The following is a 24,628-nucleotide window of genomic DNA, read 5'->3' as shown; positions in this document are numbered from 1 at the left end:
GCTGCTGCCATGGAGGTTAGAGTGTTCAGCTTTCACCATCAGCCTAAATGAAAGAACAGGGCCATGCATCTGAAAGCAGGTTTGTCTAACACAAGGCTGGGAGAACTGTTCCATGTTTGAGTTTGTGAATTAAATTGCAGTAGACACTAAGGTGGTCTAAAAAGTTACATTTGAATGTCTGTGGAAGTAGATGGAAAGAGTTGAGGGACCTCATCTGAAAATATTTTTACTCTAACCCCATACTGTGAGTGCTTATTTATTTATGAAGTGTCAGATTACTTCCAAGTTCCCTATTTTTTCTAGTTTTTTTTCTGGGCTTTTTTCCCCCCCTAATCTAAGTGTAGAGATACTTAATTTGCTGAAAGTCCCAGAGTTTGTGTGTCTCTATCATGAATATTTTTCACGTTGTGATGCCTCATTTGTTTTTTAGCAGTAGTTAATTGCAGTCTGAGAATTTAAAGATAAGGTATTTATTATGCAGATAAATACAAATGATAAATCAAAAGCATTGTATTATGGGTGTCTGCAGCCTTGGCTACAGTTAGTGTTTAGAGATGAATGATTCCCTGGGTTTTGGGCCCCAAAAAGATGTGAAGGAATAGGGAAGTCTTCACACTAGAGATGGCTAGCCTGTGAAGAGCTGTTAACATATATAAAAATGGTATAAAGTTGTGCTCGACTCTGGTTTGTAGCGTATACTCACAGTTCTCAGTGTTGCGTCTGTGCCCCATATTCTTCTTTTTTAAGTATGCAAGACTTCTACACTTCTTACTGCGCCGAAGTTGCAAGGTCTTGTGTCAGGTGGTAAAGACCAGGAGAACTTTCCTGTGTGCTTGATGGCCAAGTCATTCTTTGCAGGCACTGAGGCAGCAAATAGCTCTTACCTGATACATTGAAATAAGCAAAATTCTGGTGGAGAGGGTGATGACTTGAGCTTTTAGCAGATACGGGAAAGGTAAACATGGCTTAATTGTGATCCTCCTGTAAAGTACATTTTAAAAATGTCAAATACTGCTGGGGTGGCAAAACTCTCATTTGTGTCAAAACACAAAAAAGTAGGTCTGGTGTCTCCATTAGTGTATTTGTACCACTTCTGCCAACAAATGATTTTATTAACAAAAGTAACTATATAGGAGCATACTGACCTATTCAGGTGACTAAAGCTGAGATAGGAGGAAACATGTGGTAGTGATAAGTATAAACAGTGTCTGGAAGCACAGCAGCAGCTTTTTCCAGGGTAGTCAGGTCACTGGTATTTTTTAAAGGCTTCATCGGTGTCTCATGCCTTTTCTAAAACCTCATTAGAACTGGTTATAATCCATAGATATTTAGGGGCTATATTAGGGCTCCACATGTTCAGCACTGAACTTCCTCATAACAATGTAAAGGCACTTCTTTATGTATAGATAGAACCTTATAAAATGTAGGTAATTGAAGGATTTAGGACAAGTTAAGCAAGTTAAAACTGAAACTCCTAAAATGTCATGTGTATGTATCTCCTTAAATTGTTGTCTGTTGTAGCTGCTTATGCATTTGACCTTGTCAAGGGTGTTGCTTTGTTTCTAGTTTGCGTGGTGTGCTGCAAAGTACATCGTGAAGACTGAGTAGTTGATCCTCCTGTGGAGACTCTTTAAACACTATGCTGCTGTAGATTATTGCTCTGAAAGAAGACATGGAGATGGCAGGAAACAACACAAAAAGGCAAACTCCTGTGAAATCCTTCAGGACTCTGGACTAAACAGTTATTTTTTTTCTTGCTAAATTTCTTCAGGAGTGCCTAACTGCACTTGTTTAAAGGCAGTGTCCTTGGGTTAGGATCAGGATTTTGGGGGTACTCAGCTAGAGGAGAGTTTTAATTTTTTGTGCTGTAAAAGCACAAAGAGAGAGAGAAATGTATTTGTTGATGTAACAAAGAATTCTGCTAAGGTTGGAACTTTCTAAGACGATGGGTTTTAAATTTGGCCTCCCTTCTTTCTCATCTTGACAGCGTTTGAAATGACTTTGTTTTTTTCCAGCAAATAACAAATGATCCTTGTGACTGTGTAATTAACTACACCTTCCCCTCCCCTCCTTCTACGGAGTTTCTTTTCCAGCAGCACAGCCCTGCCAGGAGCAATACTAGATGGTGGTGCTGTTCTGCTCGCCGTCAGGGGGTAGGCTGTTTTTGCTGTTCCTCCTCTGCAGTGCCAGCGCTATGTCCAGTTCTCTCAGCTGCTTCAGGAAGCCCCGGTTTGGCAAGATGCACCGGTGTCTTGACACTTGCTCAATGGCATCCACCACTGTCATGTTCTTGTAAATCATCAGGTAAGCCAAGACCAGTGTGGCTGAGCGGCTGCGACCCATGGCACAGTGAACCAGGACCTTGTCTGTGGGAACAAAGAGAAAAGATGCAGAGGTGGCACTGGGTAATCCTTTTCTTTGACAGTGAAGGTTTCTTTAGTGCCCCTGCTCTGTTTGATGGTTTGAATATCCTTACCAGCAATTTGTAAGGCCTGTCTTTTCACATGTAGGGAATCTGAGGCTGTAAACCTTACTGTAGTAACTGAACAGCATCTACAGTAGAGATGATCCATTTAATTTTAAACCAAGTATCTTTTTATTTGTGAACAAAGCTTACAGAGAAGGTCTAGGGGCTACAGCCTTGCATTAAGTAACATAGCAACCTCTACTGCAGCCCAGTCTTACATGCCTCACAAACAGTGTGCATGTAATTCTGTGTTTGGGAATAATGAACAAAGCACAAGGGTGTGGGAGGATTTGGTATGCTATCATACCCTCCTTCCATGAGGATAAATGGGATGCATGTGGGGTGCCTTTCTCAGTTCTACTTAGCTAGACACAAAGTAACCAAACTTGAATTTGTTTTGTTGTTCTGACAGTGATGTGCTTTGAGATCTAGATTGCATCACTTTATGCCCGTTTTTGAGGGCAGAGGATAAGAAAGGCCATAGGCATATAACCAGGGGGTGGAAAGAAACCACCTCTTACACTGTAGAAATGCTTCTGTAGAAATCTCTGGCTAGTCACCCTGTTGTGTTTAGTGAAAGTAATATTTCACCACCACCACCCACCATCACCTCTCTGAGTGTTCTAATATGCTCATCTCCTTGCAGTAGGAGCCTGTCTTGTATCCTGTGAATGCAGTGTCTTTGCCAATAGTTTTCATCTCTGGATAAATGTGGCTTGAGATTTAGATTTAGCTTTGTGACATTGCCTGGTTTAACTTGAGGCTTCCAGAGGCAGAGAGTCCTTGGCTTTGGATACTAGCAAGGTGGTAAGTCAAAGTGGAAACTTCCATGTTTGCAGTGTCTGTGGGACGTGGAGAAAGAAAACAGTAAGTGGTTAAGGTCTGATTGACAGGTTTTGAAACACTTCAAAAGATTTCCAAAAATGATTCAAAGCCCTTGAGGGGGTCTCACAAAGGGTTGAACTGCTGAAGGAAGTAGATCTGGAGCATTCTCTTTAACACCCTGCTAAGCAATTGCCACAGCAGAAAAAAAACCCCAACAGTATCAGGGCCAATAATAGTTTATCTTTGTGAGCTGTGCCTAGTGAGAAGTGTTGGGTGCAAAGCCATGACTCTTGCTGATTAACTCCTTTACTTCCAGGCACAAGAGGATGTCTTGGCACAAGGAGCATTGCTGTGTAATGGATGCATCAAGAACTGCCAACACTAGAGGATTAATGGTTACAGTCTGCATCCTAATCCCAGCAGATAGTCTTAGAGGCATCTTGGCAAAATTCCAGTCCTTCTGATAACTAAAAGTGCCTCTTCCTCTCCTGGAAAATTATAATCCATTCTATTATTACTGCAAATATTTAAAATGGATGAAAACTCATTTGTTCAACCCTTCACTGCTTCTCTTTAGAGCTTCCCACCTTGTAAATGGGTTGCTGTTGAGGTGATAAAATACATGATAGGACAAGGAATGCTTTGCTTTGTGTGGGTGGCAAATGCAGGGGATCTAGGAGAAAACGTGGGTTTATATTGTTAACAAAGGCAAAAAAGGGCTGTATAATTTTCTGAACTGTCTGCTGGTTTGAAGAGAAGTCTATTGTTTGCTGTGTGTGAATAGTCAAGATCTGACTGCCTGTTACAGCAAAACACTGGTACTCTTCTTTCTGCAGAGCCACATCTCTTCTGTACTGTTTTGTAGTTTTTTTCATTCTAGCGCAAAGACCACTCTGAACTTTCTTTCCTCAGAAAGGAGTCTGCTTTTGCAGATCCTGACCACTTATATCCTTCAAGGAGTGCCTGAATATCCAGTATCAGTGCATAGAGGTAGAGGTCTGCTGAGTGGTGACAGGTCACTATTCTGTTCACTTGACTTGGATTTGTGTTTCTTGAAAATTTATCTCTCTTGATGCAGCAAAGATGGAGCCATGAATATTGAGGTGTCTTTGGTCAAATGCCTGGGGTCTTTGTCTCATATGTTTCTTCTCACTTTGTTTTTTTTTTTTTGTCTATGTCTTTAATGTATTTTTCCTGTGACATTTTCACATGGAGTGAAAGTGCCATTCCCTTCTACATCTTGAGGAACTAAAATTGCAAAGGAATAAGTACTAAATCTGTAGCATAATAGGGAACCTAAAAGCCTCTTAAAATAATGTCTTCCTTTCATGTTAGTGAGGCCTCACTGATAAAAATTTTAATCTGTCCTATGGTCTGAATTGCATGTTTTGGGAAAGCTTTATGCACAGCTGAATGACAGCATGCATAATTGTGAACCATTACAGTTTGCCTGTAAAATTTATAACTGTTCTTAAGTCGAGCAGCCCATGCTTAAACTCTGCAAATACTGCTCTGATCAAGGAATTTCTTTACCATCATAAAGATCTTGAATGTTAAGTCAGAATTAGTGCATTAGGACTGTTTTGCCAGCATCCAAATTACCAAGCTTTCTGGTCTGTTGCAGAAAGAGCCTTCTTCATTTGAATGACAACTAGTTTCAATAACATTGGCTGTTGAGCACCTTCCCAGCAAAAATAATTTTATGCAGGCATCTATTCAATTAATTTGATCGCTTGGCTGGCTGAAGGTCACATATCAAACAGTGTAATACAGCTGAAGTAAAAAAACATAGGTCATTAATACATACATTCTGGTCACATAAGTTGAAACTTATGTCTTTCCCCCCTTTTCCCTCTCTACATTTGCTCAGTTCTAATACAAAGCAGCAAAGCAGTGTAGTGTTGTTACTGGTCAGAAGTATTTAACACTACATGCTGGAGTCCCATGTCATTACCACTGGAGATAAGTACTTAGTATAAAATCCTGTTTAGGAGTCTGGATGCTCTGTCAGTCAGGAAGGTGCACACAAATAAGCCTGTTCATTAGGCACTTGAAATGCAAAACACCTTTCTACACTAGATGTGCATCCACAAATTGTGCAATTATGTTCTTGGAGGAGAGCAGTAGTTGCCTCTACTCTTTTCTCTCTGAGAGGCATCAGTCCACTCTTCAGTCTAGCTTCTGGAGTCATTCTGTTCTGTAAATGTTTATTGGAAAGCCATTGTCATGCTTTTAAACCTCAGTGTCTCCCTGGACCATGCATAGTGTCTTTATGAGGGTCTTTGGCTGGGATAAGATGTGCATACATGTAGTGTGCTTTTCCCTCCTGATAAAGTTAGGAACTTCCTCTTTTTCTTCATGAGTATTACAGTAGTTCTTTATTTTATTGGTCTCCATCAGAATAGATCTTAGCTCTCTATCTTGTTTAAAAGCCCTGTGAATGTGACAGGCACTGCACAGCTACAGAAATTATTGCAGTTGGTAGTACCTACTTTTTTTGTTTTGTAGTTCATTCAGTCATTTTTGGCTTTGGTTTCATGTTTCAGTGCTGGACTGGTGCTTGATACTGTCTCAGAACTTCCTGGACTTTGATGTGATTTTGAAACAAAAAGGTTAATACTCCCCCGCACCACCTCGTCCTTTCCTGCCACAATATTTATTGGAATGCAAGGGTTTTTTCCTAGCCTTTGCTGCTTCCCTTGTGCTTGTTTCTCTACCTCAGTACAGCAGACAAAGGTCTTACAGGAACAGGAGGGTGGTGGGAATGAGAAAGTCTGCATTTCTTATTCCAGCTACTCCAGTCTGATTCTGACCTCTGGCCTCCAGCCATGGCTAGACACGGGTGAGTGTTAGTTATCCACTCCTTTCCAAAGGCAGTGCTTCAGACGTACTTTTTGAAATGCCAGGTACATTTCTTCACAAGCAAGTAAGCTCCTGGAGCAGTTTCTCTTGCTATTAGGACTTTGATTTTTAAAACTGATCTGCTTTCAAGATTTTCTCCAGAACAAGGGAAGGGACTGTTGCTGTGGACTGTACTTGCTGAAAGGGTAGAATTGTAAAGGCCTGGCTGGCTACTGGAAGCAAGTCAGGTAGTAGCTGCCTACAGCTGAGCTAAACAGGCAAGAACAGAAGCTGACACAAGGCTAGAAACTTGATATCTGACCCTCTGATATTAAGGTCTCTATATGTCAGCAGGAAAGTCTTAAGTTTCTCAACTGGTTTCTGGCAAAATATCCTGTAGAGATTTATTTTTTTTTAACAAGTATGAGGGGGGAAGGAGTAGGAGTAATATTGAAAGTCAGTATGAGGCCTAGCTGTAGCACTTCACATCAGTGTAAAGCTTTCTGATAGAACACTGCTGGAGATCAGCAAATAATGAATTGTAGTAATCAAGCTGAGAAATTACAAAGACTTTAATGAAATGTTTCTAGATTACTGCTGTCAGAGCTGTTTTGGTTCCCTGCTGCTTGGAAGAAGGCGGAGAGATAAATGTTATAGGTTGGGGTAGATCTGATGGTCAGGTAGGAAGGTTTCTATGTTTATAGAGTGAATCTAATGCTGTAGAGCATGAAGCTGTGGAGTGACAGCATGGAATCTCTGGGAGCACTTGTGTCCTACTCCCGCTGCTACGCAACTAATATTCATTAAACCTATGTTAATAAGGATAATTTGAAGAAAAAACAGCTAATTTGTGGCACCCATGCAATGCCCAGTTGTCTCTGATGTGTTTATGACAGAGTCAAAACAACAACAAAAAGTCTTTATCAGACAGGACACCTGTGATGAGGACTTTTATCGAAGTGCTTGGTAAGGGGCTCTTGGGCTATTATTAGTGAGAAAGGTCCTAATCACATCACTACCTTGTCTTAAGCTGATTCCCTACTATTAGCTTTGTATTTTCTGTTAACCTGTATTGGACTTGTTTCGTTCCTACAAGGTTAAATGCTGTGGAACTATGCTTTTAATTGGAGTAAATGTTGAACTGTTTTTAACCATTTTCAGCACCCTCCTTACTTCTTTCATCCTGAAGCGCATTATCAATGAATTTAGAAGCTGAATAAAAGAATTGGCTGAGGTTGAAAGTGGGGAGATCATCTGCTTCCACTCCATGGTACTCCACAGCCATGTTGTGATAATACTCTGGTCCTGTATCCACGTTCCGCTGGCCATGGGCTGCGTTGAGGATGTGGGTGAATCCCTCCTTCTCCAGGCTGTAGCGATCTAATGCAGTTTTTCTGTTAAAACAAGAGCTGTCATGTAAGTCAAGAAGCTTCTTATTCATCAAGCTAGAAAATAAGAAAACCTCTGATTTGGCATATTCTAAATGTTAAAGATGTAAATGATAATGCTGTAATAAGGCATCATTTACCATTTTTAAGAATCTTAAGATACTGCCATTTGGAGTGAATAATCTTTCTGGAGTTCATAACTATATCTCCCAGGTCCTTAGAGCATGTTGAAAATTAATTTATTTTCCTGTTGCCTTTGTAATGTAGGCAGTACTGGCTTCTATCCATCTTTTACAAGAAGAAACCTGAGCTAGAAAAAGAAATAGAATGAATTATTTAAAGTCATAAAAGCAAATCAAGTGGCAGAACTTGAAACAGCACCCACGAATGCTGTTTTCCCCTTCTGTCCCATCAATTGGTATTGCAGAACTAATAAAAAAGTCAGTAATATGTGAGTAGTAAAATCATCTGGTATTCAAAAAGAAGTTCTTCCCCAAAACAAGTTACTGAGTGTTTCTCCATTTCTTTAAAAAATAAATAAACAAAATGTTAAAAAACCCACCCCTCTGTGAACATTTTACTGTCATGTTTGGTCAAACCAGAGGTCTAAAGCAAAAAGAACTGAATATGGAAATTGGATATTAGCTTTCAGAGGAAGCTGAAAGTCATATATTAGTAGCTTGACCAAATGTTCTCATATGTTCTTGTCCTCTCTTTCCTTGGACAAGGGAAGTCAGATAGGAGAGGAAATCCTAGATTTTTGTATGCTCAATACCCATGCTAAGTGCTTGCCAGAAGGATGAAATTCCTCAAAAAATACAGAGTTTGTGGACAGGCATGTAAAACTTTTTCTGTTCCATTACAGAAAGCTTTTAGTTTTGAGAAGTTTTGTTCTGAAAAAGCTGTCAAGTTTCATTAGTGCCTAGGAAAACTATTAAGCTTTTTACAAAAAAAAAAACAAAACATAGGCTTTATTCCATTAATATATTTTCACATAAGTACTGAATGATGTGCAGCAGCTTTTTCCAACCAAAAGTACCTTTCTCCAGGAATGTTTCCTCAACGTTTCCATGTGTAAATGCAGCTGCTGTCACACAGGATATTGTGCTGGGCTACCTGTTTTTTCATAATTCTAGCCATGATAGCCCAGAATAGCTTGAAATTCACTGCCTTTCCAGCCTCTAAGTCAAAAACCCTCTTTGAGCAGTTAAGGACCTAGTGATTAGAACATTTAATGGATATGGATACTGAAGGTTTTACCTGTGCTTGCTCTTATGTAAATTAAGCTCATGATAATTGGCTGTTCTGAGTAGACATGCAGAAATTCCTTTCCTTACTGGTCAGGAATTATAATGTCTTGACATTAGTTGTATTTTTGCTAGGAAATAATTTCATAAGTCACCTATAAAATCATGGAAAAAGTAAATAGCTCCAGTTAATGTAGTGATGCCTACATAATAAGCTCAGTAGACTTTGGAGGACAGAGAAGCAGCAGCATCTTGCTGCCAGTGCTGTACCTTGTCACCTTCACCTCACGTTAAATAATGTGCCCACTCCTTCCCCTTGTATTGGGCTATGGACAGTATTTAAAATTAAATGTCCAAGTTAAATGTCCTGGCTAAAGAGTAAGGTTGTAGTGAATAACTACTACTCTTTATTTTGATGTACCTGCTTTCAAGTCAACTTTTGTTTTGTCTCCCTGGTGTTGAAATATGTTCTTCATTCACCAGACTTGGCCCAAAGCGTGTATCCAACAAACTGTGTGAGGCTGATGGCTTCAGGTCAGACATCTGTGCTCAACTAGAACTCCTGCAAGTGGAGACCTACATGCTGAGTAGTAAGTAGGACTGTGGAGTAGCTAGGATCAGTAGAAAAATGAAGTTTTTGATGGACTGTAAGTACTACCAGGCTTTGGCCTCTGCAGGCATTGCTCGGGCTAATAAATAGCATTTGAATTAAATGATCAAGTTTTTCTGAGCAAGGACATCGTCAAACAGTAGGTTGCATGACAATCATTAACATTTGGCACTCGTATTTATATGAAATCAAATTTTCCTGTTTCCTTGATTGGAGATTACCTTTTGACACAGTGGGTACAACTAATGCATTTATTTCTGACGGTCACACTTAATCGTGTTCTGTGACTTAGGATCTCATTTTTCAGTGTTTGGTGGCCTCTGTTCCAATAGCTATTCAGAAAAAGAAGGGATACTGTCTTTCAGTAGCTTGCATAAGCAGTCATCTCAGCCTGGCCAAGCTCCTGAGAACTTCCCCTTCCACCTCCTAGTCTTGCCTGTAGCTGTGTTCTGTGAATTTGGGGCCCATGATGAACTTAATGCTTCGCCTTTTTATTTCATCAAAGGCAAGGCAGTTTGGTGTTGGTTTTGCACCACAAATGCATTAGCTGTTCTTTTGCCCTTGACCTGTTGGAGTTTAGGAATATACACATTGTATATACACTCTCTTAATTCCCTCTGTTTCTCATGACTTGGGCTAGAAATGGAATCCAAAGCAGCAGTGAATCAACCTTGAATGCTGTTGCAAAAAACCCGTTGTAAATGCTCAAATGTAACTAAGTCAATTTCTCTGAAATAATTTTTTTTTTAAAGCAAATTGCAAGTATACCAAGGAAATAGTTAGGAGGTTTTCTACTCCTCTGTCTTTGACACTGAAGAATTTATGCTGTTCTCCTCAATGCTTGGGATAGGCTGATTTTAAAATGTCATCTGCTTTTTAATTGTGCTTGATATGCAAACTGATTCAGCAATACCCTTTAGAGTGAATGGAACCTTGCCCAATGAAATTGTTTTCTTTATTATATAGATACACATTTTCTTCTTTCTACTGACATTGCTAATCTGAAAAACTTCAAGAAAATGAATGCTCAGTGTTGAGCACTCAAATCTGTTAAGTTCTTCACATTTTCACTGGAATAGCTATCACTCAAACTGTGTGTAGGTGTTGTAGAACCTGTTAGTTGAACAAAGACCTGAAATACTTGCCCTGTCTATATGGAGCAGGGTCAGTATGGGCCCTGTGGCTCTGTAGCTAGTGCATCTGCAGGCTGAGCTATTGCATGCAATCTGTGAAGAGAATGTCAAGCACCTTCCTTACAGAAGACATCCTGGACAATTTTTTCTATGAAAAGCTTTTCCTAAGGTTTCTAACCTATAATGTTGTGTAGACATATGAAGAAACAGTTGTTGTGTAATAGAAAATAGGGTTCATTGGACTGCAAGAGGTGCTTGCCTTGGGCTTTAGAATCTGCATCTTTTGAAGAAAGCTGAAGTGACACTTAGTCTTTTTGAAGAGCAGAAATGTTTAGTTTTAAACCTAATACAGAGATTAGAAAGCACTTTATCCTCTTTCTTCTTTCTCACCATCCCCCCAGTCTTGCACTGGATAATCATATTTTCATAGAAGAGCTCGCTACTGTTTGAAAATTTTTCCTCTTTTTTTCTTTCTTTTCCTTGTAAAATCTGTCCCCAAAAACTAAGCAAAGAGCCCAGCTGGACTACCACTTTTCATACCGGGTCAAGTTTGTCTCCTTTTCAACTCCCATCAGCCATGTTTTCACTTTGTACTTTGATCTTAAATATTACCAGGCAGAGATGACCTGTGCTGAGGCTCTGCCATAATATAGGCAGTTAAACTTGAGGTCGTTCTGGGTCTGCAATCTGTTGATTGCCAGTTAACAGAGAGCAAGAAGCAGTCTGTTAAGCCCTCACAGAGGGGACCTATGTGCCTGTAAATAGAAATGTTACTGTGCCCCTCGACATGTCTGCTTGCACTGGGTTTGGCCATCGGTGAGCTCTGGCTTTGAGTGAAGGACTGGCTTGCTTTCCAACTTCAGCTGAATCTGTAGTGTAGATGCCACTGTGAAAGCATCCCTCTGTCTGCCCACTGTAATCAGAGCCTACGGGGGTTTTGTGTTTCATCATGCATGATTGTTCTGGTTACACCCCAAGGAGAGGGGAATGCTTTTGGTCTTCCTTGCAGTTTTTACCATGCCTGAGAGATCAGTATTTTAGGGGAAAGGGAGGAATAAATCAAGCATAAATACTTGAAAATATCCAATTGGTTGAGGTTACTAATAGCTTAGGATCATTCAGGGGTATAAGATTCACACGCTTTATTGTAGGATTTATAACTTTGTTTCTAATTCACTTTCAACTAGAAATGGCACAGATTTTTTTTTTCCTTGTACTTGGCTCACTACCAGAATGTAATAGTCAAGCTAACAATATTCTTCTTTTCCCCTCCTTGGGTGCTGCTGTGTCCTATTAAATTGCAATTAATACTTCCATTTTTGTGATTATGGTTGAATTTTAAGTAGCCATTTTAAAGAAGAGTTTGCTACAAATGCCAGTGTAGGTGAAGTCATAAGCATTTGACTGCTCTTACAATTGTTTTCCTTTTGTATATCTCCACTATCCGTGCAATTAGCACTTGATTTCCTTTTACATGGCGCAGCTGGGGTTTCCAGTATCTGTCTTGAATGTGTTCCTATGCAAGGAAGGTGAAGTGTGCCACTGGGAGATAATGGTGAAAATTTCAGTATAATTCAGTTTAGTAAGAGATGAACTGGGCAGATTGGTCCCATGTAAGAGCTCTTCAGTTTGGAGCACATAAACTTATGCTAAAAGTTAAGCATACCCAGAAGTCCTTTCCTCTGTGTTAAGCAAAAGCTCAGTGCTTTGCTGAATCAGACCCTGCATTTACTGTGGGGCAGATGGACTCATAAACATGTTTTTAAAGTTTGGAGGTAAGGGGGAGTACTTTGATGTGGGAATGCCACCTAAATGGTGAAAATTTGAGATAAAATCAGTTTTACATAGGGATATATTGATACTAACAAACTCACCAAGAGGGAAAACTGACCCAAACAAAAGTGTCATCCATTTTCAGATGGTTACATCTCTTGGGTTGTGCAAGGGCAAGTAAAGGGCTTGTCCAAGGCTTTACCTGTGCCTGGTGTCAGTTTTAAGGCTAAGGTTCATAGGATTAATAGCAAGTGCTGCAGCAAACTCTGCCTTCTTCTGGAAGCAACAGTGTAAGTAGTTATAACAGGAAAGAAATGCTTTCTTTCAGGTTGCTGTCTCCAGTGTACCAAATCCCTGCTCTCTCTTTCCAAAAATACTGTCATAACAAGCTTTAGTCCCAGCTGCTTTCATCAGAAAGTTGCCCGAACCAATGGAGTTGGAAGAGAGGGGAAAACAACTTACAGACACTGCAGCCTGCACCTCCACATGAAGTATTAAGTATGTTAAAAGCAACTAACAAAGGGAAGAGAAGGCAGCTCATGGTGAAAACACAAGTGCATCTGAAGGAAGGGCAGTAATCCTCCAAAATACCTGATGAGGGTATGGGCAGAGCAACTCCTTCCACAGGTAAGTCAGCACCTTACAGCTGGTACTGGTCAACCAGATGAGTGGTATGCTTGTAAACTTTATGTAGAGCCAAGCCTCTTAATCTTCATGCCAAGGTTGTGCAATGCAATGATGTTTCAGTGTAGACTGTTAAAGCCACAGATTGTCGTGACCCAGATTGACAAAACACAGGGAAATCTGAGGCAACATGTTACTAGGAGAGGAATTGTCTCTCTCAAACTTTTCCATTTTCTTAAACATTGAAGGAAGGCTCGATGCAGGATGATAATTTACCAGATGGTCAGTGTCAGAAAGAAGCTTCCTGAATATAGGCAATATTGACACTTTCTGAAGAAAATCTGGCAGTTCTCCCTCCTGAGGAGAGATGTTGAGAATTTCCAATAATACTGACCCAATTTTCTTTGGTAACTCCAGCACTAAGGGAGTCTAGAGATAGCACAGCATTGTATCCCCTTTTCCTTCCGAGGTGTTGCTCCGTTTCTGTGGATACCTCCTGTTCAGTGTGAATTAGAAGAATTTTTAGGTACCACTGAAAATACTGAACAGGATCTTCAGAATATGTGGTAGAGAAAGATTTAGTAGTTCATTTTCCTAAAGCCCAAAATGGTGGATGTAGTTTTTGTAAGTGATACAACCTAGATATAGGAAATAGCTTTCTGCAAAGGCTCCAGGCACATGTGTTGTAGTTAGTCAGTTCCCTGGTCTTGACTTCAGTCACTCATCAAGTGTTAGAAATCACCTACAGACAGAGATGTTTTGTGGGAAAGTGTTACTTGTCTTGGAAACCATTGGAGCTTTGAGGTTTATGGTCCAGTGTTACAGATCTGATTTTCTGGATTGTTAAACTGCTGTTACAATTGGCAGATTCTCATATTAACAGAGTTGAAACTATGTCCTCAAGAGTGTTGTTATGATCTAAATCTGCATACACTTCTCTCTTTATATGATTAATACTGGTGTAGGTGCTAGGGGTTGATAATGCTAAATGGTAGGAAGTAACTTTTCTACCCTGAGTGAGTACAGTCTGCTTCCTTCTAGGTTAATGCAAATTGTCTTTCTACTTAGTCACTTGGAAAAAGCCATACTGTACTGTTTTTCTGCAGAAGGGTAAGAGGATAGAATGAGTTTTAGCTAAGCATGTATTTAGTGTTTAGTTAGTTATCTTAATTATCATGCACTCCAGTTTGTAGTTTTGAGTTACTTGTGTGTCTTGTTAAACCTTTCCTGTATTTGTTCTCAAGACCATGAGTCTGGGACAAGCACAGACCATGAAGTGCAACCTCAGTTCAGCTGCATATCCAGAAAATTATTTTTCATACTTGTAGAGAATTAGACTCCAGAAGACTTCTTTTCCTCTGGGAGTAGTTTGAGAACACAGGAAGAACTGAAACTGTGATCAGACCTTAAATCCTAATGAGACCTAGTGGACAGTTAAGAGGAAAACAGATTCTTGGGGGACCTTTTCAACTGAAAGACAAGTTTTGAACTTCAGAAATGTGGAACCCTTAACATCATTGCAGGTAATAAGGCCATCACTGAAGAGCTGCAAGAAGAAACTACAAGATGTGTAATTGGCAGAGATTTTCCAGGTGATTGGGGTGGAACAAGCAGGTTTGGGATTAGCCAGTAAAACTGCCTGTAGAAGTAAGCAGGTGACCAGTGAAAGATAAAAGCAAGACAAAGCTGCTTTCTATCCCTTTAGAAGGCTTCTAGATGTGAGGAGGATACATGCAAGCACTAATCCTGGTAACAGTTGAATCAAATCTTGGCAAAGTGTTTTATTCCTATCACTGGGCTGTCTCATACAAGTTCCAGTGTCTGGTCTTTAAAAGTCCTTGGAACTTGCTGGAGGAAAATTTCAATTGGAGCTGAACACAGCATGTTATATTTTGAGGCTTTGATTATTCTGGGTCTGACAGGCTCATGGAGATTTCATTGCCTCTGGGCAACATCTGCAGCAAAGTCTTGTAACAAAAGGATTGAGTGGCCTCACAGGGCTCCCTGATAGCCTGTATTGCATTAGAAGGAAGACGTGGTTACTAGTCAGGGTAATTAATTAGCATTTCCATAAGCAGTCACAAGTCCTGTTAACCTTGTGAATGCAGGAGGCAGGAATAAAGCACAGATGTGAAGGCTCTGAAGATAAACTTTGCATGCGTGTTCCCTTGATTTTGTTGATGAGTTCCACTAAATTCTTTCAAGATCAACCTTAATTTAGCATGGCTAAAGATGCAAATGCACCCAACATCTGTTAGTGTCTCCATGGCAGCTCTTTGGCCACCAGTGCTACAGCTAGGTCTTAAAATAAAACAATACAAAAAGCCCTGCCACACTGAAGGGGTAAGCTGTTGGTCAGAAGTAAGATGTGGAACTGGCTGAGGAAAGTTATGGAAGTCTCTGGACTTTGCCTGTTTCAAATCAAATTTTAGTTTCGGTAATGAAAGGCTGCATCCTTCCTGCAGACCAGTTCTTGTCTCAGATTCCCTCCCATGTCAAGTTTGTCCTTACCTGGCTGGCAATAGTCATTCTCTTTTAGGGAGTCGCATTTTCTGGTAAAGTTTTATTTCTGTTCACCCCCCACCTGCTCCTCACTTGTTTTTCCTTCTCCACTGGTTTTCTCATTCTTTTATCTTGTCATGTCTGAGACCTGTTTCCCCTTGGAGCACCACTGGTTTTCCTCCTGATGTAAGACCAGTCCCCTGCAGAAATATGCTGCCCAGCCTGAGTGTAGCTCCAAGTACCTCTCAAGAAGCTTGTGTTTGTGTTCCTCTTGTTAGTTAATGCAAAGTGCCAGGTGTGTGCTGTATTCAGAGTAGCACCTCCTAGCATTTACTGAATTGCAAGGTGTAACAAACCACTGCTACAGGAAAGATTGCAGGAAAGGCTCAGTGTCCTGTGCTTAAGAGACTGACTGCTTGTCTTGTTAAATCCCTTTGTTCAGAGGGCACAGCTATAGCTTCATCACAGAGATAAGAGGGAAATTCTTTTAACAGCTTCATTCAGAATAATTCTGCTGGTGATTCTGAACAAGAAAGTAGGAAATAAGTGCCAGAAGAGGCTGTTCTTTATAGTGAATTTGAGTTAGAAATATCTAAAAGAGGGGCAGGGTAGGATGTGGAAAGGAAAATTAGACCTCCTTTTCTTGTGTTCCTGAATCATTTGGCCAGGCTGTTCCTGTGACTTAATTGTTTTATCCCACACCACACACACACACTCCCACCCCCACATCTAAAAGTGGGAGCCCTGGCTTGGTCCAAGCCCAGAACTCCTGTGTCTTTCTGTTGCCTCTGGCGCCACAGAAGTAATTGGTGGATGATATTAGGAGTCTTGTAACTCTCAAAGCTGTATATCTTTCCTCTTTTATAAGCTGGCAACAGATGAATTTTAGAACCTTTTAAAAAATTATTGAGAACTTTGGAGCCAGTGGGGCTCCTACTTGTGCCTTTCAGTGATGGTGTAAAATAAATGTCATGTTAGTGCAGAGTGTAGAGAAAAGTGGGAATTGGACCAATAATGCCTAAGGGGTAAGGAAAACTCTCTTGCTCTGCTCAGGGTTTGGGTTGGGGATTTTCTGATGGCACATCTCCCTGCTGCAGCAGTCATCTCTGCTTGTTGGAATAGGCTAATTCTAGTTTAGTCCTGTGCTCGGCAGAACTAAGTCTGTTTTGTGGGTTTTTTTCCACATCACATTTGATCTGATTAGTGAGACACATCTCTGCAGCTTTGCCTTCCACAGGGTTCTGTTTTTTTTAATCACTTGAGCAATTTGGAAATGCACAGTGTTCCATGTACACAAACACAACCTTGGAAATTCAGAAATACCACTGCAGGGTGAGCTGTCTCTTTTGTCACTTTTCAAGAATTACATTTTAGGCCTAAACTAACCTAAGGTGTGATCCAACACATTTAGGCTGTGCTAATTGTGGAATAACTTTCATTCAGAGGTTAATGACAAATCACTCCTTGATACGAACCATTTAAAAATAGATCACAATGAGCTTCAACTTTTGCAGCCTACAGTGGTGCCACAACCAGTCCTGTCACTCTGCCTTTAACAGCAGACCCAGCCACACTTAACCTGTGCTTTTTTGTAGCAGCAGCAGACACTGTGTGCCTATAACAGTAAGGGCCATGCCAGGCTCTGATTGCTCTGTTGAACACTGGCATCTGTCAGTAGTTCAAAACACCTTGCTCTGTTGGTGAGCTGTGTACAGCTACACTACAGTGTAGTCATCTCCTATGTAGAGCAGATGTACTGTGTACACTTACTCATCTCCTATGTAGAGGTTGGGCCAGACTTCATTGACGTGAGTGTACTTTGGGCATCCCTTCCAGAGGAGTCGTTCCAGGTCAAATGCCCCTGGGGTACAGTAGTCCTCTTCAGGATTTACTTTGATTGCTGTGTATGCGTTTTTCTTCCCAGCATTCCAACTTCCTGATGACATTTTATCCATGGAGTAGTGCTCTTGGGATGTGCAAGAAACTGGAATGCAACCAAAGCAGATCATTAACCTGAGGAAGCACAAAGCAAGTGACTTCTGCTCCAGCTGTGGGACACTGGGAACAGCCCTGCCCAGGTGAGACTGGGCTGCACTTTGTATGAGATGGATGACCCTGCTCTGTGGCAATCACAGACTGGCACCTGGAGTTCTGCCCCCCCCCAAACTAAGCAAGGAATATGTTGTTAGAGGAGCTCACCAGCAATCGGAACAAAAGCCAAAGGTTTGTGATTACTGAAGTTCAGTCTCCACTGGGAATTTGTTTCCTGGAAAATCCACTGGTAAGAATTTGGTAGGTCTAAGAGCTGGGGTCTAAAGCACCTGGGGAACTGAGTGGAGGAAATTTAATTATTTTTTTTAGTCATTAATTAAGAATTTTCTAAAGCCTTATCCTTTTTGTGATTTTCAGCAGTGCAGGGAGATGAAATGTGTATTCAGGTGAATGTTGGTTATACCTGTTCTACTCTCTTCTACTCTTCTGTTTCCTATATTGCCAGCTGAAAACTTTCCTGTCATCTCTGTATGTGTGGGCTCTGTCTTGTTTTTCCTACTGGGACTCCCTGATGTCTCAGGGGAGCAGTTGCTCATGTCTCTTATTCTCTTGAAGGGACAGGTTGAACCTTGGGGTTCTGTAGGAGACTCCTAATAAGAAGATGTGGAGTTGGGCTTGATCTTACGAAGTGAGGAAGTACAACCTGCCAAAAATTCACCTACCTTGCAGGCAACAAATCCTGTAGTGGCTCCCAAAATTTTTTTGTGTTGGCTGTTTGTGTCCTTTTAATTCCAAAAATCTGGCTAATGCCTTCATGCAGCTATTGTAGAGTTCTCCTGAAAGCAGGATGACCATATTTCACTGACATCCCATGTACCCATGGGGTTTGTTAGTTCAGTTTGGGCTCTTTTGTGCTTGTCATGTTCTGTTTCTCTGCAAAACTTGAAAAAACCAAATGATTCCTGTTTTCCTACTCCAAAGCTGTGCAAGATTGTGGAGTCAGTTTTTGTTTGGCAAAGTGTACACCTTTGTTCAAAAATTGGCTTGCTTTCACTGGCAAGGGGATCTGTGGTTTAGACAAGCTTCCTAAAACATGATGATGATGTTTAGCTAAGTGGTCCTCTGTTGAGATTTGTAAAGGGCTCTGAGAATTCCAGCTTCTAGCAAACTTACCTTGGGCTTAGTCTTGTGTGCCTGTGGCGTAGCTTCAAATCCCATCTCTCTGCCCCAGCAGCCATGCCCCAGGACAGCCTTTTCCCTTACCATTCCAGAATTATGCTAATTCTACATGCAGACTTATTATTATCTGTAGATATTGTTAGACTATCAGAGATACAAATCTAATGCAGTCTGACTTTGGGAGTGATTAGGATGTTATCTAGAACTTGATAAGAACTGCTGTTTGTCTACTGAGGAATTATCTTAACTGAGAGGCTGTTGCTTTGATGCTGAAGGACTGACTACTTTTATTCATGGCTCCATGAAACGGGAGAGGAGGAAAGGAAGGGAAGAAGAGAAAGCAGTGTAATCAGTAGTCACAGTTGGTTGCCACAGTGTATTGATTTGTTACACCTTGGAACAGGGCGATTACATCTGCAGATGATCGTTTGTGGTACTGTAACACCAGCGCAGTTGGAAGCTTGGGTAGCACTCTGAAAGTTAGACCACTGCTGAGAAATACTTGTTTCTGTCTGTCCTGGGAAGCCATATGCTCCCTGAACTTTCAAGTACACTGTGTTCTTTTATGCCTTGCCAATGTTATCTGCTGCGGGGATTTTTAAATTGAGTTAGAGCACAGGAAAACATCAGTTGAAATTCCTCTAATAAAACATGTATTTCAGATTTGACTCTAGACTAAGTAAGAAGTAACAGAGTTTAAATAACAGGAGGGGAAAGGGGGGGAAAGGGACTGGTTTGCTATTTGAACTCTGGCATTAGTTGCCACGAAACGTTTGGTTGTGGCAGAAGGACAGAAGGGCTTGTGTTTTTCCAGGAATCAAAGATGTCTAACTTCATATCTTAGTGGTTATTCTCTGTACACCAAACAGAGCTGAGAGAAGACTATTCCCTAGGCCAGCCCTCTAAGAAAAAAAAAGTGAAAAGTAGACTGGATTTTTTTGGGGTGGGTATCCTTAATGCTGTTGTGGGTATAAGGGACGACTGTTCAGCATGAGCCCAGGCAGAGGAAGCTCAGATTTCTGTTGCAGACCTCTGGGGCAGGGAGACCATCCCTTACAGAGTGTTCACCCATTGCAGTCAGATGGCAGACAGATTGCAGGGTTACCTCTGCACAGGCTTGTTGGAGCAGGCTCCCACCCCCTGTGGTGCTTCATTTGGGCTAAAATACTTTGCATTATAGATGAGTTAGTGCAGGCTGAATGATGTACCAGTGCAGCTTCCCTGTACCAGCTTGGTACCAGAAGCTCCCTTCCAGTGAGGCAGGGCAATCTGTGGCTCATCCCACTCTTTCCCTGTGCCCAAACCACGGCTTCTCTCCTGCCTTGCTGGGCTATGCCAAGGCCAGGCTGTGTGAGCTGCTGAGACCTTCTCACTCCCACCCTGTGGTGCTGGTCAGGAGCCAAGGGCTGGGGCCACCTCAGTGGGGCCCTGCAGATGCTCAAGCCTGTGAGATTTGACCTGCTGAGCCCGACATCCTGCGGGCTCTGCCGCTCAATCCAGTGTGTGCAAGGAACGCTGAGCTGCCAGCGCTGTCATGGGCTTAAGTGTGTTATCAGAACAAGGATGATAAAAATTCAGTCATCTGCATTTTTATACCCTAATTTTTCTCTTCATAAATAAGACCAAAGTGCATGTTATCTAATAAATTTTATTTGTTAATCACTTGGATGGCTGAAATATTTCTCCCCCTTGGGTTATATGTATATAAATGAAAATATTGTTAGTGATTTCACAAAATGGTAATTCAGAATAATGGAGAGTTAATCCTCTTTTCATTAGTGAGCCACTTCAGGACATACACTGTGGCAAATTACACTGCATTTTAAGTCGTTCTCAAGTGCTGTGCACTAGAAAAAAAAAACATTAAACTAGTTTTGCATTGATAGAAGTAATTGTGTGGCTAATTTGGATAAGCAGCATGCATTAGGCACAGCAAAGGAATCTCTTCTTTATGTTCACTATCCACTCTACAGCTGCCAGATGGAATTTCTTATGCAGCTCTTTAGCTTTTTTAATTTTATTTTTAACAAAACAAGGAGGGAGGAAAGAAAGTGCAAGGGAGGGAAAAAGGAAAATCTGCCAGTCTATCTGCTGTTTAATTCAGAGCATGAACACAGTCTAGTGTCTGAAGCAGTAATATGGCAGTGAAAGATTTCCCTTCTGCACCATGTTTGGAGTCTCTTAAACTATTCAAATTAACCCAAAATTTCCAGTAAAGCCCTGTGAAGTCACAGAATGTAGTCCCCACTTTCAAATTTGTTCAACAGGAGAGATGTGCAACCCCACCACAAAATTTGTAGGGGGTTACTTAATGCTTTTAGGAATGTCAGGCATGAGCTCTACAGTTTGGTAATTCCACAGATGGGGGAGAAAAACTGAGCTTAATGTCTAGAGGTGAATGTCAGAGCTTCAGTGATGGTGTGTACATTTCTAGTGCTGGTTTTCCACATGTAGTGGAAGTTTCTGAGTACTTTGAGACTGAAAGCTACAAGTCATTAGCTACCTAACAAAATACTGTGTTTCTTAATATCTTTGGCTCAACGTACTATGCAAGCCCTAGTGCTGTGTATAAAGATGCCAAACAATTCGGCAAGATTTATGACTGGGAGTTAAGATCCAAGTCAGCTGTAGAGACTTAAAAAGAAAAGGAAAAAAGCAGACATGCACAGACAAGGATTGCATTTGCCCTTATCCTCTGCAAGGGCCTAAATACCCTCTCCCTTTCTTTTCTGCACCCCTCCCTGACCCAGGGGGTTTCTCCATCACTGCTGTTGTCCCAAGCATATGTACTCTGGCTGCCAACTTGTGGCTGTATTTGTGTGCCTGAAGCTCCTGATCTTCAATGAGGTCAGAGCCCAGTGGCATTGGTAAAAAATATGCTATGATAGAGGCTAAACAAGTAAAAAGTTGGAGGAAAAACAGAGACAGAGGACAGTTTTCCTCACTCTTCCCTTCAGATGTATGAGCTGTTCTATCTTGCCTGTCATAGGGGCATGGAGCTTCCTTGACTTAATGCCCACTTCAGTCCATATTTATATTACAGAATAGTTGAAATTCTTTGCCACCCATGTTTCCTGCTATTGGAAGTTCTCCCAGCCCATATGACATCAATCACCTGCTAGTGGGGCTTTTGATACTGACTTTATTAAATTTAATTTGGTGTGCACAAGTGTACCAGGCTTGGTTTTGTAGTCACAGTTATCTAAAAGCTACTTCTCCTTGAAAACACCAGCAATGACAAATTTATCTGGTTTAGCTGGGAAGTGAAGGTTTTCAACATTTAGCAAACACCTAAATATATAACCTGTTTGTAAATGTGGAGGCAGATTTGAATCTAATTCCTGTTTTGATGCTTTCAGATTTTGCTTCCTACCTCTTTCCTCATGTCAGCTCTGAGAAAGGAGTGGAAGCTGTGGTATCTCTGGGAGTTTTTTTCCAAGATGCCAAGGGAGGGAAAGAAAATAATGAAAGCAGACTATCTGTCAGCTCTGAGCCTTTCATGAGGAGCCTACAGAAGTAATGACATATCCATTAGACTTTACACCTGCATCAGTGCAGGGGGAGATAAACATGGTGCCCTTGAAATTAATCGGTGGTTTGACCCTCAAGTCCAGGGCCCGAAATAGTTCATCTACTGCCATGAATGCTAAATTTGACAGAAGAACAAAAAAGTGGGAAAAACAACTCTGTAATTTTGATTGAGAAATTATTTTTGAGCTTGAAGAGCTTGTTACTAAGAATTGATTCCCATTTTTTTCTGATGTTGCATGGAGAGCTGACTTATTTGAATGTTTTTATTTATCAGGTAGAATTCAACACCACTGAAATGTCTATTTTCCAACCACTCAAAACTGAGACCTTCTTGCCTTCCAGACAACGGCAAAAATAATGTTTTTATTTTTATTTACTTCCTCCTTTCAGTTTAATAACTACCTTAGATAAGACCTTCATGGAGATACAGTGTCTGTAACAAGTATGTACAAGAGGGAAATACCTGAGAGAAGATAAGGATGGAGAATACCAGTTCTTCTATACTTTCAAAAAAATATGAAAACAGCTTGAGTCTTCTTTGTAATCTGTCTCCAGGTAAGCACTTGCACAGTGCTGAAGGCAGACAAAAGTCAGATCTAATGACTGAGGGTCTTCAGAAATAGTGAAGAAGGATCTTCACTGAGCAAGTTCTTGAATTTTTAAGAAATGTTCTGTTCTTCCATTCCCAGCCCACGTGCCAGACACATACCTCCCTTCAGGGTGAAAAAGTGCCTACCCTTTTTGAGTATGACTAAGCAGAGGACTGTTTTATAAACTGGAAAGTTCTTGCAGAAGCCAATGCACATGCTGTCTGGAGTGCAGTGTTTGCACTTGGGAGGAGGGTAAACAGTGCTTTGGTTTCTAAGCTTTTTGTGACTCAAAGTACATCAGTCGAGCTGAGAGCTGGTCAGCTGCAGTAACACAGGCTTGCTTTGTCAGATGATTTAACTAAATGAATTTAAAATGGTGCTCCCTTATATGCCATGCCCGTGATGTTTTGCTTAAGACTCCAGAGGCTGGCAGCAGCCATGGAGAGAGCTGTGTGCTTTCCTGTGTAACCTTACACTTGCTGCACCCCAGGGTACTGCAAAGAGCTGTGGTGCTGCAAAGGTTCCTTGGGTGTGTTTTTGACTTGTTTTTGGTTATTTCCCCCCCCCCTTCCTTGTACGAGGATGAAAATATTAATCTTTTCCAAATACTTCTTGGGACAGAGGAGAAGTCCTTCAAAAAATTTTTTCTCTAAAAGAATTAAGCGAATTCTAAAACTGGAATTCCCCAGGTACCTGCAGTATACTTAGCCAAAGAATAACACAGTCCTGTGTTCCCTCTTCCTGTTCTAGTCTTCACCAAAATTCATTTACTTCAGTTCCTTTATTTTACCCCTGCATTCTTGTGCTTAAAGCATTCAAGGACTGTAAAATAGTTCATCCAATGCATTTGTCTTTAAACAGCTTAAAACCAGAAGAATCATAGCCTCTGTGCAATTATTTCCCAGACCCTCCTGCTGTGAATATTCAAAACTAACCAGTTATTTCAATGAATTTCTAAGCCACTGATGACTTAAAAAACTTATTTTTGCCCTCATTCTTTATTGTTGACTGGACTGGTTAATTTAAAACAGATTAAGCTGAGATTTCATTAAATATTGTGAGAGTGCCCAAAGAAACTTAAGACACACCATCATTTGAGAGAATTGCAATTCAATTGGAAAAGTTAGATTTGACTGGAGGATGGAGTAATTATTGAAGAATAGGCAAAATATTCTGGGACAGATGTTACAAATCTTAAATTGCATTTTTATTCCTAACTTTTAAATTGTAATTATCTCTAAAATAAATACCCTTTTGACATCTAATTATCTAATTTTTAAAGTGATTCCTGTAACATGACAAATTTGGTTTTCTAAAATTATAAATTATACCTTCAGAGCATTTCTGATGCTGTGATAGTTTTAAACTTTTTTTTTCTCTGCAACAAGTTTATGAAATTAATAGTTGCCTTGCAAAGCTCTCAATCCTCTCCCCGGTTTACTAAACTAGGTTATAAAAGGAAGAAAAGGAGCACAAGAAGTACAGCAGAAAAGGTATATTGCTTAGTCTTACCTGTAAGCTTAGGTGGGTGCTGTAGGTAAGCGGGTCCTGTGAAGCGCAGCAGAACGACAAAAGAAACCTTACTAGCTTTGCAACTAGAGTCTATTTTTAGAGGAGGATTTGCTGACTCTGACCTTGAGTGCTACCCCCTCCAAATGACGATCTTTATATCTGCTGGTAAAACTATTCCCCGATGTGACCTGAAACATTAGACCTGGCAATTTAGTTACCTAGTCTTGGTATGACTGAGATAATATGATGCCTACATGTTGACTGTAATGAAACAGAACTCATCCTTTATCTTGTCCCCTTGTCAAGCCTGATGCTATGTTTACTGCTGCACGTGGGTGAGGAGCATTGCACTGCTGTTTCCTGTCATGCTGTGCACAAGTGATTTGGCACTGGCACAAAAATGGGCAATAGGGA

The 24,628-nt window shown here is 40.8% G+C and overlaps 1 protein-coding gene across 2 annotated transcripts; it reads right to left on the bottom strand.

The window, feature by feature from the left end:
- Nucleotides 1–2,068: 2,068 nt before the first annotated feature.
- Nucleotides 2,069–24,337, bottom strand: DUPD1 (dual specificity phosphatase and pro isomerase domain containing 1). Of its 2 annotated transcripts, none has more exons than XM_008924315.2 (4): nucleotides 24,215–24,337; nucleotides 17,181–17,394; nucleotides 7,307–7,527; nucleotides 2,069–2,366 (listed from the first exon to the last, which is right to left on the bottom strand). In XM_008924315.2, the coding sequence occupies exons 2-4, from the start codon at nucleotides 17,363–17,365 to the stop codon at nucleotides 2,119–2,121; spliced, it is 654 nt and encodes a 217-aa protein (XP_008922563.2). In that variant the 5' UTR covers nucleotides 17,366–17,394; nucleotides 24,215–24,337; the 3' UTR covers nucleotides 2,069–2,118. The 2 variants fall into 2 exon arrangements, with proteins under 2 accessions (XP_008922563.2, XP_017924484.1); XM_018068995.1 differs by lacking the exon at nucleotides 24,215–24,337 and adding an exon at nucleotides 18,125–18,227.
- Between the last annotated feature and the right edge of the window lie 291 nt (nucleotides 24,338–24,628).

Source organism: Manacus vitellinus, unplaced genomic scaffold (assembly GCF_001715985.3).
Source record: "Manacus vitellinus isolate BGI_N305 unplaced genomic scaffold, ASM171598v3 scaffold_15_pilon, whole genome shotgun sequence".
NCBI classification, from domain to species: Eukaryota; Metazoa; Chordata; class Aves; order Passeriformes; family Pipridae; genus Manacus; species Manacus vitellinus.
The sequence above is the reverse complement of the archived record's forward strand: the minus strand, read 5'-3'. Positions and strand labels throughout refer to the sequence as shown.

Coding starts and splice junctions, on each gene's coding strand:
- DUPD1 (XM_018068995.1), bottom strand. CDS start 18,218: ATGAAGGCATTAGCCAGATTTTTGGAATTAAAAGGACACAAACAGCCA. Junction 7,528..17,180: donor AACCTCTACATAGGAGATGA/GTAAGTGTACAC, acceptor TTGTTTTAACAG/AAAAACTGCATTAGATCGCT. Junction 2,367..7,306: donor TGCGCTTCAGGATGAAAGAA/GTAAGGAGGGTG, acceptor TTGTTCCCACAG/ACAAGGTCCTGGTTCACTGT.